General features: G+C 33.7%; 1 protein-coding gene across 1 annotated transcript; it reads right to left on the bottom strand.

Annotated features, from left to right (window-relative positions):
• Positions 1-12,263: 12,263 nt before the first annotated feature.
• LOC110918543 (cinnamoyl-CoA reductase 1) lies at positions 12,264-16,614 on the bottom strand. Its single transcript, XM_022162849.2, has 5 exons — positions 16,399-16,614; positions 16,014-16,168; positions 15,741-15,926; positions 13,270-13,622; positions 12,264-12,582 (listed from the first exon to the last, which is right to left on the bottom strand). The coding sequence occupies exons 1-5, from the start codon at positions 16,517-16,519 to the stop codon at positions 12,396-12,398; spliced, it is 1,002 nt and encodes a 333-aa protein (XP_022018541.1). The 5' UTR covers positions 16,520-16,614; the 3' UTR covers positions 12,264-12,395.
• Positions 16,615-17,755: the final 1,141 nt, after the last annotated feature.

Below are 17,755 nucleotides of genomic sequence, written 5' to 3' on the forward strand. Positions count from 1 at the left end.
GGACGATTTCAATTGATTTCATCACGTGTATAATAACTGCAAGTCCGAGTGTTCAGCTTATGACTTAGTCTTACATCCGTTCATGTAAGGCTATAGGGTGTGGTCATGACCCTCATGACCACCATGACCCTCCATGTTAGTGTCATGTAACCCATCTCTAATCCACCATCCAAAACCACTACCCAAAGGGTGTAGTCATGACCTAAACCACTAGCCCCTTATTTATTTTAATTTATCTTGACTAAAGAAAAAAAGGAAATGATTTGTTGAAAAATGGAAAGGAGGACCATGGTGGATCAATCAAGGGGGTGGTGTAGCATTCGATTCATGTTCCTAGGTGGCAAATCATGTCCCAATAATGACCCCTCACACCCTATAGCCTAATTATCAAGTAAAACAATGCAGGATACATTTGTAAGATATCACAAATAAGTTCAGGATACCGAACTTACCGGGATCCGGGAATCCTAACCAAAACTCAAGATTCCGGACCAGAATTTGACCCATAACAACAATTTTATCCCAAAAATAAATGTTGGTAAGTTCCCAAACTTGTCATGAAATTATATGTATAACATTGACATCAGTAGCGGACCTATGAATTATTTACTGGGGGTGCGAAGGTGGGTCTTAACCAACATGTCAATGGGTGCGGTCGGGATTTTTTGCCCATAAAATACACTAAATTTGTTTTCAAGGTGTTCGCCCACGGCCCACCCACCCAACCTATAACCTAGGTCCGCTCCTGATTAACATCTTGAACATTTGTGACGACAACCAGTACACACTTCCTAACAATGTTATACATGTTTTGTATTAACTATAAATTTTAAATTTTATAATTTCCCCAAACTCTATCTTCCATACTAATCTATATGATTGCAAGCAATTTACTAGCTATGAAGAGCTTAACAATCTCTTAAACAGTTTCAATCATGGAACAACACAAAAATAACGTCATATTATAACTATATAGAGGTGAGATTCTCACTTTCATTGTTCAATAGAGAAATATAGCTTAATTGATTATCTTTTTAGGCACATATATAGTTCAATAATTTTGAAGATATTTGCTGATAATACAGCCCATCTGAAAAGATAGTCATTTTGACTAGTGTTCATTAATGAGTCGTGGTTGGTTAGTCGGTCCAGTCATGTACAAGGGATTTTGGATTGCTAGGGATATTGGGTTTGTTGTGGGCCATAAAAGATTGTACTATTCATTTATTTGAATTTGGTGTAATTTTCTTGACTTTTGATTTTAGGTCATATATTTGGTTCACCCACATTGAATTTAATCATTTCTGAAAAGGATATTGTAACGTTTTGTTTTCGGTGTTCACATATAATGTATATATGTGTGGTCGTTTAAGTGGGTAAAAGTGAAATTGCACTAATTTTAACGTTATTTTACTAATTTCGTGAAAATAACGTTAAAAGCGACGGACGGTTAATCATGCATCATGTAGTGGTGTTGATAGCCGAAAGACAAGGGGGTGCATGCACCAATCGGTCTTTTTCCCAATTGCTAAGTGTTATGTACCTTATGTCTAAGGCTTGATGCAAAACTACAATCGAGCCGGGGGTCTCACTGGAAGCAGCAGCGTGAGAAAAGCAATACAATTCTGAATTTACTCTTATAATTATACATCAATTGTTCAATCTCAGTATCAAAATTGAAGTAAAATCGAGATGAGCAGCAGTGTGAGAAAAGATTGTTTGAGGTAGGAGATCGTACCGTGAGAAAAGATTGGATCCTCAACAATCGAACATGAGCAGCAGCGAGGTATGTGGCAGGAGGTAGGAGATTGTACCTCTGCTGATTTGAAGTAGCCGGCGAGGTAGGAGATTGTACCGTATTCGTATGAGTTGAACTTGAGTTGAACAGCAGCAAGGCATGTGACAGAAGGTATGTCCGTATGCAGCAGGAGATTAGGTGCTGATTTGAATTTTTAGCAATTAGGGTTAGGTTTTGGTATTGAGTTGGGCTAGTATGTTTCTTGGGCTTTTAATTTTTCTTGGGCTACTTATATGTATATAATATATAATTATATATATAAATCTTTTAAATCTATACTATATATATATATATATATAGGTCAGTTAACGTACAATAGGGCTTATCGTATATTACGTACGCGATAACCCCAGCCGTCATATCTTCATCTCCCATGCGATTTCATATCTCCATGCGAACTGTACGAACTGTGCGAATTCAATCTTCCACATGCGATTTTGTCCATCTACACACCCCATGTCATTTTTTACATTACCCCATGCTAACCATTTTTTACATGCGATATTCAATCTTCCACATGCAATTCTACACACCCCATGCAGTTTTTCACATTACCCCATGCTAGTCATTTTTTCACATGCGATATTCAATCTTCCACATGCGATTCTACACACCCCATGCCATTTTTCACATTACCCCATGCTAGCCATTTTTCACATGCGATATTCAATCTTCCACATGCGATTTTGTCCATCTACACACCCCATGCCATTTTTCACATTACCCCATGCTAACCATTTTTTCACATGCGATTTCATTTGCATGGGATTTCAAACATGCGATTTCATTGCATTTTCAAAGCCATGCGATTTCATTTGCCTTTTTATAACATGCGAAGATTGAATTCGCACCAGATCCGCACCAGATCGAACGGCTGGGATGATCGCGTACGTATCGTACGATAAGCCCTATTGTACAGTACACTTTCTCTCTCTCTCTCTATATATATATATATATATATATATATATATATGTAAAGGTTCCTGTAAAAAAGACCAAAAGTGTGAGAAGGATAAGAAAGAATCTACACCATTAGATCTTTGATCTAATGGTTTAGATTAATAGGGACCAAATTGTAAAATTTGTTTTATCTTTTGGACTGAATTGAAAATTCTAGGGGTAATAAAGTCTTTATATCCATTCAAAATAGGTAACTGTAATCAAAATCCCTACAATTTCGATCTTTCTCTCCAATCGCACGACCAGAGCTCTCTCTCTCTACAAATTTCGATCTCTCTCTCCTCCGCCTCATCTTCTCCGTCGATCTCCTCCGTCCTGCAGCATCCTACCGCGGAACAATCAATTGATCTGATACAGTGATCAATGTGAAGATGAATTCTAGAGAGAGAAACCATAAGTCAATGAAGACAAATCTGCATCATCCTACCAGAACCAAACCCTAGCATTGAAATCGAGATTTTGAACTAATTTTGGATTAGGTTTTCGAGAATTTGAGATTGAAATTGATCGAACTTTATCAATCATTTCATCATCCGTCTTGTTCATTGATTAATTATCGCACGACCAGATGATCTCTCTCTCTACACGACAGCAGCGGCGGAGCGGCAGTGGTGGTGCCAGAAGTGGAGAAGATGATACAGAGGTGTTTTTATCTTTTTGTGAATGGTGTTTTTTTCTTTTTTTCTGAATGGAGTTATTATCTTTTATGAATGGTGTTATTTTTTACTGAATGGTGTTATTTTTTACTGAATGGTGTTATTCTTTTCTGAATGGTGTTATTTTGTTTCTGAATGGTGTTATTTTCTTTTTCTGAATGGTGTTATATTTATTTACTGAATGGTGTTATATTCTTGTATTGAATGGTGTTATATTATTTACTGAATGGTGTTATTTTGTTTACTGAATGATGTTATTTTTTGTTTACTGGATGGTGTATTTTGTTTCTGAATGGTGTTATTTTGTTTCTGTATGGTGTTATTTTGTTTCTGAATGTTGTTATTTTTTGTTTGCTGAATGGTGTTATATCTTGTACTGAATGGTGTTATTTTGTGTACTGAATGGTGTTATATTTTTGTTTACTGAATGGTGTTATATTATTTTCGTAAAAACACCATGAATTGAACTATGATTTTTTTAAAAATACCATGTCATGAACATGGCTCTGATTCTGTGAATGATGCAAAAAAAATTAAAATGAATGATGTTATGGACGGTTATATTCCTTAAATCAAGGATTTTCTCTCTCCAAATCCTTAAATCAAGGATTACCATATTTGAATTTGTTAATGCATTTACAATCTTACCCTTTTCAATTAATTTAGATCTAATGGTTGAGATTCTTTCTTACCTTTCTCACTCATATGCTTGGCTCGTTTTCAAATCGAACCAACCGAGCATTTTTCGGGAATTTTTCGAGCGATCGTCGAACGATCCTCGATCGTCGAGCAGTTTGAACAGCCCTAGTAAACACTTCCTAACAATGTTATACATGTTTTGTATGAACTATAAATTTTATGATTTCCCAAAAAAGAAAAATGTATATGATTGCAAGCAACGCAAAAATAACGTCATATTATAACTATATAGAGGTGAGATTTCTCACTTTCATAGTTCAATAGAGAAATATAGCTTAATTGATTATCTTTTTAGGCACGTATATCCGTTCAATAATTTTGAAAATATTTGCTGATGATAATACAGCCCATCTGAAAAGGTAGTCATTTTGACTAGCGTTCATTAATGAGTCGTGGTTGGTTAGTGGGTCCAGTCATGTACAAGTGATTTTGGATTGCTAGGGATATTGGATTTGTTGTGAGCCATAAAAAAATTGTATTATTCATTTATTTGAATTTGGTGTACTTTTCTTGAATTTTGATTTTAGTGTATTTTTCTTGACTTTTGATTTTAGGTCATGTATTTGGTTCACTCACTGAAGAAACACGGAATCATTGTCGGGATCATTGGACCGTTTTCTTTGAGAAGATGGAGAATCACACATTTTTCTTTCTCTTGAACTTAGATCTGCAATGGAGAAAAGAGAAACATGGGAATGTAGAGATGGTCGGTAAGAGAAGAATCTCTTATTTCCAGCAACAAAAGTGTGACGGCTCCATATCTTGTGCCCTAATAATGAGGTGAACACCTCTTTATATAGGAGACATAGAGGTGCACAAACCGGTTAATTTTAATAACCGGATCGGTTAATCGGTTATACCGGTTAATTTGACTTTTTGACTTTAACCGGTTATTACTTGAACCGGTTATTTGTTTAACTGGTCCGGTTAATTACTTTAACCAGTTCGGTTAATTAACCGGTTATTTTCGGTTATTAACCGGTTTTTTTGCCTTTTTTTTTTTAATTTTTCGGTTAACCAGTCTATCGGTTAAAAAACCGGTTTAAAAAAACCGGTTATTATACTAAACACTTATAACCGGTTACTAACCTACGGTTAAATAACCTATTGAACCGGTTATTCCAAAATCGGTTATTAACCGGTTACGGTTTCGGTTAATAACCGGTTACGGTTAATTAACCGGTTATTTTGTGCACCTCTAAGGAGACATGGATCTCCCCTAACCTCAATGGGCCAGGCCCAGTTAGAGGTTATCTCTACAAGTCCCCAGCCCAAAGTAGTGTAAACTACACCGCGTTGGGCCTCGCGGTTGGGTTAGTAAGCAACAATAATAAATAATTAATATAAAAGCGATAAGTAACAGGAATTTCCGACCGCTCAGGTCGGGTCCAATACCATACCCCATCACCCACATTGAATTTCATCATTTCTGAAAAGGATATTGTATTTAAAAAAATGGAGAAGGCTAGGAATCGAGTATTATTCTGAAAAATACTTAACTAAATCTTGACCACTTGTTCGCGATGTAGCAAACTTTCAGCACAGAGATATTGATCAGAAGCTGAGGGAGTCTTGAAGTGTAAAATGTGAGTCAATGCCACATTTCGTACATCAACGTACGCTTGGACCAAATTGGCGTAGGTATTTGCCAGACCTTGTTAGATACTTTAAGATATGTATAATGTTGGCCATTGACCGTGGGTAGCAAAAGTGGTCCTATCACCAACACCGAGTTCACTATAACCAGGTCCACCGCTCTTGCTTTAGCCTCGTCCCATGCACCTATTCAACCACGACTTTTCCATACAATACATCTTCTATGATACCCGTTTCAAGTCACAAGTTAATCTAGTTAATTATTTAAAATTTTATACCTAAGTATTTAATATTTTTAATATGAAAATTATTATTAAATAAGTTTTGCTGAGTAATTTAATATTTTTTTCAAACATGTTCCAAGATTAGGCACACTTTCTAGTATTTAATCCTTAAGAAAAAAATAAGTGTTAAATATATTAATTCAAATCTATCTACTATAATAAAAGAAACCAACTTTTGGACACATGTCACTCATTGAAGGTATCTTCAAATCTATACTTATCTTATATTAACTAAATAAAAAATAAATAATAAATTAATACTAAATTTTATTATATTTTAATAAAATATTATCCTCAAACCTAAATTGTTAATCTATACTATATAATAAAAGAAACCACTTTGGGGACACATGTCACTCATTGGAGTCATCTATTTTTTAGCCTATTAAAATTAAATAATTACTTATGAGATATACGTAGAGATATACTATCTAATATATATAATTATGAGATATACGTAGATATATAGTATAGATTAAAAACTTATTTCGAAAATATACTATTAATATTAAATTATTATTTTTATAATAAATTTCTTTAGATATAGGAATAGGTTACATTAGTTTTATTATATCGTAAAGAGATTTTATTTTAATATTTACGTTTATACTTTTACATCCAAATTAAGTAACATATTTAAATTGTCTATGACTCTTTATAATCAGTAATATGTTTTAAATATATTTAACTTTTTATAATCAGTAAATGTTTTAAATATATTTATTTTAAATAAAATATTATATATTTTTTAAATATGTTTTATAAAATAAGAATATGACTTAAGATGTAATTTTAAGGAGATAAAAATTATTATTATTTAATATGAGAGAAAATGCAGGAAATCAAAATCTGAAATTAATCAGAACTCAACTCGTGTATTACACGAGGTTTTTTAAAGATATAAGTTTTTATTATTTACTATATAAAATTACATTTATTCAACCCGTGTAAGACACATGGTTTTTTAAGATACAACTTTTTTTTTATCATTTACTATACAAAATTACATTTATCCAACCTGTGTAATACATGAGGTATTTAAAAATATAATTTTTTATTATTTGATATATAAATTCAACACGTGTAATACACGGGGTTTTTTAAAGATATATTTTTTTTATAAATTACTATACAAAATTACATTTATACAACTTGTGTAATACACGAGTTTTTAAAAATATAACTTTTTTATTATTTGATATATAAAATTATATTTATACAACCCGTACAATACACGGGGTTTTTTAAATATATAAATAATCTATTATTTATTATTTTTTTTCATTATTTGATGTATAAAATTATATTTATTCAACCTGTACAACAATAAAAGGAGGTTTTAAAGATATAACTTTTTATTTTTTAATATATAAAATTATATGTATTCAATCCATGTAATAAACAAAGTTTTTAAAGATACATTATTTTATTATTTAGTATATAAATTCACATTTATTCAACCCGTGTAATACACGGGGTTCTAATCTAGTTTAATATATTTAATTTTTATAAATTAGATAGAAATTGTATTTTAATTAAACAATAATTTTATATACTTTGTAAGATGGTCTAAACAGATCGATTTTAATAGTCTAAATTAATAGATCGGCTTAATATTCTAAATATATCGATTTTGGCTTAAGAATTTTGATACTTCACATTTTGTGGTTTTGTATTTAAAAAATATGGTTGTTTATGGCGAAGAATGAAAGCAAAAATATAAGACAGAAAACAATTTGAGAAATTTAATACAATATATTAGTTCTAAACTATTACATTAGGTACTATATTATATATTGTCAAAGACAGAACTTTTAAAACACCTTGGTTTGAGAGGGGACGTCTTGTATTCAAGTCACATAGACGACAGAGAATAAAAAAATAATTCAAATGTTTTTTTAGGGTAAATTGAAATTTGGATGGGTAAGTTAGAGTTTTAGAAAACTAAAACTAACTTCACAATAAAGAAAATAACTGAATAACGATAAAAATAGAATACACTGCAAATTTAGAAGATAATTCCAAATAAGGGTAAATTACAGGTTTCATTCTTCTCGTGTAATACACAAGGTTTTTAAAAATATAACTATTATTTAATGTATAAAATTACATTTATTCAACCAGCATAATAAAAAAGGTTTTTAAATATATATTATTTTAATTTTAATGTTCAGTATAAAAAATTACCCTTTATTCAACCCGTGTAATACACGGGGTTCTAACCTAGTATCAAACATATTTCATTGTTTTTTACATACTTCTTTTTTTTGGGTACGTTCTTGTTTTTTTGGTCATTTGTGCTAACTGCTTTGGGCTCCTGCTAATAGGCTTATGGATTGGGCTTTTGCTTTTTTAGCTTATGTTTTCCTCTAGACATCTCGCCTTCATGTTTTTCTTTGTAGCTAGCTACAATATGTGCCTTGTCTTCACATGCTAATATATAATATATAACATGTCATTAACATACACAAGTAACCGTACTCCTTTTTGTCATTGTACTCTTTATAACAGACACAATAGTCATCAAACCATACAGTGATTTTTTTTTTCAAAATACATACCTTATCACTTTGCCTCAAATCCAAGTGGTTGTCTCATGTAAATGTCTTCTTCAAGGTTACTATGTAAGAAGGTTGTCTTCACATGAAGTTAGTTGTTCAAGTTCAAAATTATGTGTTACAGTCAAGGACAATATAACTCTTATAAAAATTATGTGTTCTTGGCTCTAAGTTGCCGTGGTTTATATGCCACAGTCCCAAACATCTTAAATGTCCTAGCCAATTTCTCAAGGGAGTTTTCATATCTATGGTTAGAGGTGTACAAAAAAACTGGTTTTAGAATCGAAACCGGAAAAAAAACCGAAACTGATTTTTTTTTTAACCGGTTTTTTTTATAACCGGTTTTTTTTTAACCGGTTTTTTTTAACCGCCGGTTTTTATACCGGTTACTATTCTTGATTTCAAAAACCTGTTATTAACCGAACCGGTTATTAAAAAACCGGTTAAAAACCGGTCCCAACCGGTTATACCGGTTATTGTTTTGGACCTCAAAAACCGGTTAGTAACCGGAACCGGTTATTAAAAAAACCGGTTTTTATTTTGGGTGAAAAAACCGGTTTTTTTTTAAACCGGTTTTTTAAAAACCGATTAACCGATTTGTACACTATGACTATGGTTGATGATGCTGTAGACAAAGAAAGCTTCAGCCCAAAAATTCTTTGTTAAGAAGTTTTCTGTTCATCCTTTTACTGTCCCATTTTGTTTCAATTAAACTAGAATTAAGCACCCCGCGTTGCGGCGGGGACCTAAAATTATGCCAAATAACATCAATGCCACACCACTGGTAGCGACCACCAACACTGAAGTTGCGGCGTGTTAATGCGAAGAAATAAGACTGAAACATATAACATATAAAAAATAACTATGTCGATTTAGGACCCATTCGTTGCGACAAACTTGTTAAATGGAAAAAATAGATGTAAAAACGGTCAACCACGCACACGTTGCGACATGTTAATTCGCAAAATAACGTAGAAAAGAATAACTAAGTCGATGTAGGATCGCCTGTTGCGGCGAACTTGCCAAAGGGGAAAAATAGACATGTTGCGACATACCTGTCAAATGTGAAAAATAGACCAAAAACGTTGAACCACACACGCACGTTGCGATGTATTAACTCGCAAATTTTAGAACGAAATGTAAAACGAAAAACTTGCGAAAGATAAAAAGTATGGGGAACAAAGTTGTAAATAAAAAAGTTTTTGGTTAAATTACAAAAGATGAAAAGTTTTGGGTTAAAAGTAAACAAATTAAGAGGGCTAAAATACAAAAGATGAAAACCTTTGGGTTAAAAGTGTAAAATCACAAAATATTTTTGAAAAACACCCCATGCTAAGGGTACAACATCACAATACAACAATGTGTTGCTAATTTATATTATGGAAATGCCTAGTGATCCATTGTCACTTGTCAAATTTTTCTATCTTCTTTTAAGTCCGAGTTTCAACTAATGGCATCCATTCTTTAAACTTATTAAAAGTTTCATCTTTACTTTTCAAGACAAAAATCCAAACTCTTCTTAAACAATATGGCTCCACCTAGAGATGAAACTTTAGCAGGACCCCATAAATCAGCATGAATATTATCCAATATGCCTTTTTTGTGAATTGTTTACCCCCAAAACCTAATGTTTATTCAACTCTACAAGCCCTTGTGCACTTATATGCCTCCTGTGCCATGGTTGTTAAAAGCCATCGTCTCTTGCACCTAAGCCCATTTTCAGGCTGTGGCGCCTTAAGTCAAAACGATTACGCTTTAATTCTCCAGGTGATGGTTCAGGCGCAGATTCCGGACAGTTTCTTGCCAAATTGTCTAAATTCCGGCAAGATTTGAGCTAGATTTCTACTTTTATCTAATGAAAACTATTTTCCTACATTAAATTTTAAAACTTTTGGTACTAAATAGATAATATTAAATGTTATATAATAGCTTTAGTTTATTTTATTTAAAAATAGTATTAATTTTCGAATACATAAAATATTATAATTCTTTTTCAATGTGCGTTTTTTTTATTCTCAGACCCTCACTTTTTCTGCGTTTTGCGCCTAGGCTCTAAGCGAGGCCTTGAGTGCGCCTGGAGCCTTTAATAACTATGTTTTGTGCCATAACATAGCTTCAGAACTAGTAAAAAACAATGGATTCATTTATGATCTTAGCTTTCCAATCCCTTATATTATCATGATATCCATTACTTTCAAAAGTTCCCAATGATATCAAGTTTCTTTCTAATTCAGAAATATACTTACATTACAAGACAACTTTAAAGGAATCAAAGTAAACACAAGAATTCAAAACGAACTATTGATAGGGTCCGGTCGGAGGGTTGAATTGACTAACATCGACCATGGATCTATTTGTGTTTAAGAAATCAAGCATAACATGCACTCATTTTTATTATGTGACCCAAATAATCCATTTATCTAAACAAGTCCAACTGGATGACGATTTGTAAGAGAGTTGTAAATGAGTTAAAGAGATCACAAAGGGTTGGTATGTTGTTAAAAATGGGTTAAACCGGTCGTAAATGAGTTGATTGTATACTATACTTTTTAAATTGTGAGTGGGTAGACATGCTTAATTAAATAGATTAAACATGTCAACCCATCACAACTCGTTTATTAAACAACTTGACCCAAACCATTGACTAACAAAAACCATTTTATTTAGATACGGTGTTAAAATAGTTTCGGATAATATCATAAATTGTCGTCTTAGTTTTAACCAAGCTACATAAAACCCATCACTCAAAACGTCTAAAAGTAATAATAAAAGAATTTATTAGAACTTAGTGACTACAGAATAAACAAGTATTATAATTGTTTCATTTAGATCATCAATTATATTAAGTGTATATACAAAAGAAACAATAACAAAAGTTAGGTGGTTTATATTATTTATATAGTTAGAAAAGAAGTATAAGTGGTTCTATTAGAACTTAATAATTTTATTCTAAAAATCATTTATTTTAGTTACCCTACAAATCATGCTTGTCAAGAATTAAAATTAAAATCTTGAACATTATGAAAACAACTAGTGCACCCTACCTAACAATGTTAATAAGTGTTTTGTGTTATCTATATATACCTTATGATTTTCGATAACACTCCTTTTCATACTGATCTTTGTGACTGCAAAGTACGAACAATTTATCGGCTATTAATAACTCAATAATCTCTAAAACGTCGTCAACCATGGGGCAATGCAACATTAAGCATCGTATTATCATTTTGAGACATAGGGCAGGCCTTGGAGCAACTGGTAAGGTTGTTTCTTTGTGACCTTGAGGTCACAAGTTCAATCATGGAATTAGCCTCTTACAGAAAAGAATAGGGTAAAGTTGTATACATCAGATCGCGAATCGACCTGGCCCCTCCTTGGACGTTGCGCAAATGTGGGAGCTAGAGCATCGGGTACGCCCTTATATATAGTACAATAATTATGAAGATGTTCCCTTTTGGATTTATGGACATTACTCCATTATTTACAACTTTATGCATGACCATGATGGTAGAGAGAATATTTGTTACAAACAAAACATATATAAAGATACATTCAATACATAACCAATTAAAAATCAAATGACTAGGATTAAATATTAAGATGGCCATCGGGATAGGTTGGACGATTGGTTGCACCGGGAGATGACCCTTCTCTTGTAAACTCTTGACTGTTAATTTTAGATATTCCTTTTGATTTATGGATCCTACTCGACTATTTACAACTTTCGGCATGATAATGATGGTAGGGAGCGTATTTGTTACAAACAAAACATAAACAATGATGATTCTCTTAACATAAATATATAGAGATACATTCAATACATAACCAATTTAATATCAAACTACTAGGATTGAATATGGAGTTGGTCATCGGTCTGGGTCGGTTGCACCGGGAGATGACCCTTCTCTTGCAAACTCTTAACCGTGTCATATAAACTTTGTTTTACTGGTATAAATTCAATACCCAAATCTTTAAGCTTTTGGTTTGAGAATTTGTATGGCTTTGCTCGTGGTTTTGTCTCATCTTTACACCTATAATTCACCATCACCCGTTTTAGCATCCATGATAATAATAACTTTAAAAACAAGCTAGCCATATAAATCAAATAAATCCTTATTTATTTCTTCTTATACACATTTAATTTAAAAAAAAAAATGATTGTTATTAATATGGGCCCATCTGAAAAGGAAGTCATTTTGGACTTCTAGTGTCCACTAATGAGTCATAGTTGGTGGGTGGGTCCAGTCACTTAGGGATGTTGGGTTTGGTTATGTGGGCCATAAAGTATTGTAAGCCATTGATTTAACCTTGTATTTTTTTTTTTTTTTTTTGAACGGCCAACAAACTCAATCCCGAGCACTCTCGGGGCACCCACTGGACAAACGGAGTACTCCGAGAGTAACCCGAGTCCACCACCAATTCCGGGAAAACCCGGTAACCCACCCGCCCGTAGGCACGACGGTGAAATTACCGGTAAAACCCGATTGGCTCAAGGATCCAACCCAGGTTTCCCTGGGTCTCCTATCATTGCCCACCAATGCCTCACTCTGCACCAAGTGGGAGTCGAACTTGCATCTCTCAAGAGAAATGCAAGCCCTCCACCACTTGATCTAGAGATCATTGGCGATTTTAACCTTGTATTTGGTTCACCAACTTTAAACTCAATTATATTTTAATAAATGGTGATTGTATTTAAAAAATGGAAGAGGTGTAATTACTTGGTGGGAATTGGGTATTCCGGAAAATATTTAACCAGAATCTCGACCACTTCTCCGCGATGAAGCACACTCTCAGCACAGAGATATCGACCAGAAGCTGAAGGAGTCTCAAAGAGTAAAATGTGTGCCAATGCCACATCTCGTACATCAACGTACGCTTGGACCGAATTAGCGTAGGTTTTTGCTGATCCTGTTAGATACTTTAAGATATGAATAATGCTCGCATTAACCGTTGGTTGCAAAAGTGGTCCCATTACCAACACTGGGTTCACTACAACCAGGTCAACGCCTCTTGCCTTTGCCTCGTCCCATGCAGCCTGTTCCGCTACTGCTTTTCCATAGCAATACCAGTTCTGTGATACCCATAACAAGACACAAGTTAATATAATTAGTTATATAAATTTGCATACCTAAATATTTATATAATGTTTTGAGACATGTATATGCACTAAATTTAATTATGTTCATTTTCAATTATAATATGAGTTATTATTAAAAAATGTGTTGCATAGTACTTTAAAAATGGTTTTCAAACATGCTCCAAGATAAGAACAAAGCCAAATGAATAAAAAATTATTGTAAAAGAATAATGTCATGATTTGATGCCAAGAATGGTCATTGTCTTACCAACCGGTACTCCATATTCCCATGTTTTGTTTCTATAGATAATATATGCATGTTTAGACCATTATATCATCTTTTATAAACGTTATCATAAAGATATATTATTATCATGGTTGCAAAAGTCGCTAGACGCTCCCTAGTCGGATTCGGGAGTACTCGGGAAGTACTCGTCTTAGGCGGAGAGTACTCGGGGAGTAATTGGCCTGGGAGAACAGTACTCGTGCCTCGGTAGCCTACCTTGTAGCGAGTACTCGGGGAGTACTCGGAGCCTAGGCGGGACTTTTACAACCATGATTATTATTATTATTGCATGACCCACATCAAAAATCAATTAAATATATATTTTTTAGGTATACGTATAATGTATCCGGGTGTATTCATTACACAACCAATTTTAAATAAAGAAGCGGAGAGTCATGTAATAATGTAATAACTAGTCAATAGCCCCCGCGTTGCGGGATGTGGTGTAAAATAATTGCAGAGAGGCACCGTAAAACAATTGTAAATAGCAATAGAATGACGATCAAAATAATATAAAAATAAGAATTATAACACTAAGTGACTCACGTAACGTGACACATAGACGAAGTAGAATTTATACGACACATATTAGAAAATCGAGGCGATAAAAAAACCTGACGGATCAAATGTGACCACTAAACACCGTACTAAGTAGCCACCGATTGACGATAATATCCGAGAAAAAACTTAAAGAAAAACTAATAAAAAAACTTAACTCCTTTTAAATTTTGTGAAAAAGTTATAAAAATCTAAAGTTTTATAATAAAAAACATTGAAGTTCACAAAAAAAAAACCCATAAAAGACAAAATAGACACTATTCCTCATACATGTTATGGATTAATACATATATATGAATTTGTATTTATTGTTTTAAACGTATAGTGGAAGAGCAAAAGAAAGACATGAGGTTTTGATAGTTTCTTACAATTAAAGCGATAGATATAAGTGTATATACAGTTCTGAAGATTGCTCAAATAGGGTTTGAATACTAGTTTGACCGTTGAATAATAAAAAATTAATTTAAAAAACAAAAAAATATTCTAAAAAAAACAAGTCACCTCTGTGTAAACGCAAGGCAACAAGTCATAATAAAGTTTAGAGTTAAATGCCATTTTAGTCCCTGTGGTTTAGGTCATTTTTCCAATTTAGTTCAAAGGTTTCATTTTTCCCACAAGTCATAATAAACTTCATCCATTTTTTATGTTAACGAGAAGGGCAATTTGGTCATTTTATATGTAATTCCGTTAACTGGAAGGGAAATTCGGCCATATAAAATGACCGAATTGCCCTTCTCGTTAACAAAAAAAATGGATGAAGTTAACCCAGTGAACTAAAATGGCAACGGTGAAACCTTTTTAGACCCATAGGCGAAAAATAAAACCTTTGGACTAAACTGACAAAATAACCCAAATCACAAGGACTAAAAATGGAATTTAACTCTAAAGTTTAAACACAATGTTTTGTCAAGATGGAAATCTAATAAATCTAATACTATAATGAATAACTAAAACATGCTGACATTATGGAGTAATGAACAAGTCATACCAAACATTTTGTTAATTGTTATACATATAAAAAAAAAAAAAAAAAAAAAAAAAAAAAAAAAAAAAAACATGTCACATTCGCCCAAAAATTAAGTCTCCAGTTTAAGAAAACTGTTTCATTATTATTTTTTTTTTTGTTGGTTCAATAATGACCAACTTCATGAGCCAAACATCTTTCTTTCATTTATTAATGTCAATTTATTAATGTCAAGTTACATCAAAACAGAAGATAGACGGGCAACAAAATTCAGAATATGTATCAATTGAGAATACAAACATACCTTAGTGTTCTTACAGAACTCAAGATCACTCCAGCAACTCTCATCAACAACATCATCAGGACTCCGGTTCGGGTCCATGTAAACCGCTCCTATCGATGAAGTAAAAACCACTCGTCGAACTTCAGCTTCAGCCGCGGCTACAATAACATTTCTTGTTCCTATGACCGCGGGTTCGACCATTTGTTCCTAAAATATTATGAACACATGGTTAATGACTCACATAGATGAGACTCTAATTGTTATTATTTGTTACAAGTGAAATTGGAAACATACAGGATCATCAGTGACAGGAGAAGCAGTGTGGAATACACCATCACAACCGTTTATGGCTTCGCGCAAGCTTTCGAAATCCAGAAGATCGGCTTTGTATAGAGTTAATCGCTCTTTCGCTCCTTCGAGCTCTCGAAGATGATTGTTTTTCTGATCGTCTAAAATTAATAAACATGAAAGACGAGTCAGCGGTTTAAAATTAAAAAAAAAAGGAAAAACGGGTATTGCTATACCGCTAAACTGCTAAACGTACCCCTCTTGCACTAAATATGGGAAAGCGTGACCATTAAAAAATAATATCCCTATACATAGGGGTACGTTTAGTAGAACTTTTAAAAAATAAACTGAAACTGGAAAGTAGTTAGAAATGGTTGGGAATTGTAACAACCTGGATTTCTAACGGTTCCTCGGACAATATAGCCTTTCTCGAGGAGCAATTTGACCATCCATGAGGCGATGAACCCGCCGGCGCCGGTGACGCAAATGACTTGGTTGGAGGATGGAGACATGTTTGTGGTTTGTGACTTGTGAGAGTTGGTTGAGGGGTTGTTGTAGTTGTTGAGGTTTGAAGAGAGGAATGTGACTATTTATAAATGGAGATTTCACCAACTCCTGCTTTCGCCTACCTTTTAGTGCTAAGTCAACAATTCTAGTATATTCTTTTGAGACAAATATGATAATTAAAAAATTAGATATTGTGTCCTTATGTGGATTACCTATATTGGGAATCTTGGGTTAGAATCACCCAAAGGTTGAAATGTTTAAGGTGTAGATTCTGATAATAGACCTTAAACATTTCGTATATTAGGTGATCCATACGCTATATTCACAAATAATATGCGATTCACATAGCGCGTGTCTTTTAATTGTTGCCACCACTTATTGATGTCGTTGGTTGCCGCCATCATCCGTGCACCATTGCTACAATAAGCATCCCGACCATACCACCACTACCATCACTTACCGGATGTTGCCACCGCCATGCCATCGATGTCTGACACCTACATGTGGTGGTGTAGGCGTCAGTGATGGCCGTGGCGGTGGTTGTGGTTGGGGTGGTTGATGCGACTGTTGGTGGTCAGAAATACAAAGTTCCGTAGTGGAATTCCTTCACAATTTGGAAGTAATGTAGAATTTTTGGACATGAAGGAATTTTAGTTAACGATTTCTAATTCCGTTTTGTTGTTAACCAAACACGTTAAGAATGAAATTCATATTTAAATTCCATCTAATTTTGTGAAATAAACACGTTAACAATTGAAATTCAGATTTCATTTTCATTGAATTCCACTTACTAAACGCACTAGAGTCTAAAACAACCAATAGCAAATCCCAAATCGAGCTACAGCTAAGAATATACATGTTTTATAAATTGGAATAAAATATGCACCAAATCCATCGTGCTAGTGCGATTAAGGGCCACCCTTTCACGCCCCGTCCCACTCCTCCCGTTTTTGTTGAACCATGCTACTATTTTGAGGCATACTGACGTGGCGCCCACATGTCGCACAACGCCCTCTTTTCAAGCCCCCAAAATCAAAGATCCAAAACAGTAAAATACGTATTGCACTCAAAACTAGGGATGAGCATTTGGTACCGGGTACCAGTATAGAACCGGTATCGAACCGTACCGGGTATATTCGGTACCGATACCGGTTCCCATTTTCTTCGTTTTTCGGTACCGGTATTTACGGGTAAAACACCGGTAAATACCGGTACCGAACCGGTGTATTCGGTACCAGTAC

The sequence above is a fragment of the Helianthus annuus genome, chromosome 16 (genome assembly GCF_002127325.2).
Source record: "Helianthus annuus cultivar XRQ/B chromosome 16, HanXRQr2.0-SUNRISE, whole genome shotgun sequence".
NCBI classification, from domain to species: domain Eukaryota; kingdom Viridiplantae; phylum Streptophyta; class Magnoliopsida; order Asterales; family Asteraceae; genus Helianthus; species Helianthus annuus.

Coding starts and splice junctions, on each gene's coding strand:
- LOC110918543 (XM_022162849.2), bottom strand. CDS start 16,519: ATGTCTCCATCCTCCAACCAAGTCATTTGCGTCACCGGCGCCGGCGGG. Junction 16,169..16,398: donor AGGAACCGTTAGAAATCCAG/GTTGTTACAATT, acceptor TATTAATTTTAG/ACGATCAGAAAAACAATCAT. Junction 12,583..13,269: donor GAATACCCAATTCCCACCAA/GTAATTACACCT, acceptor GGTGAATTATAG/GTGTAAAGATGAGACAAAAC.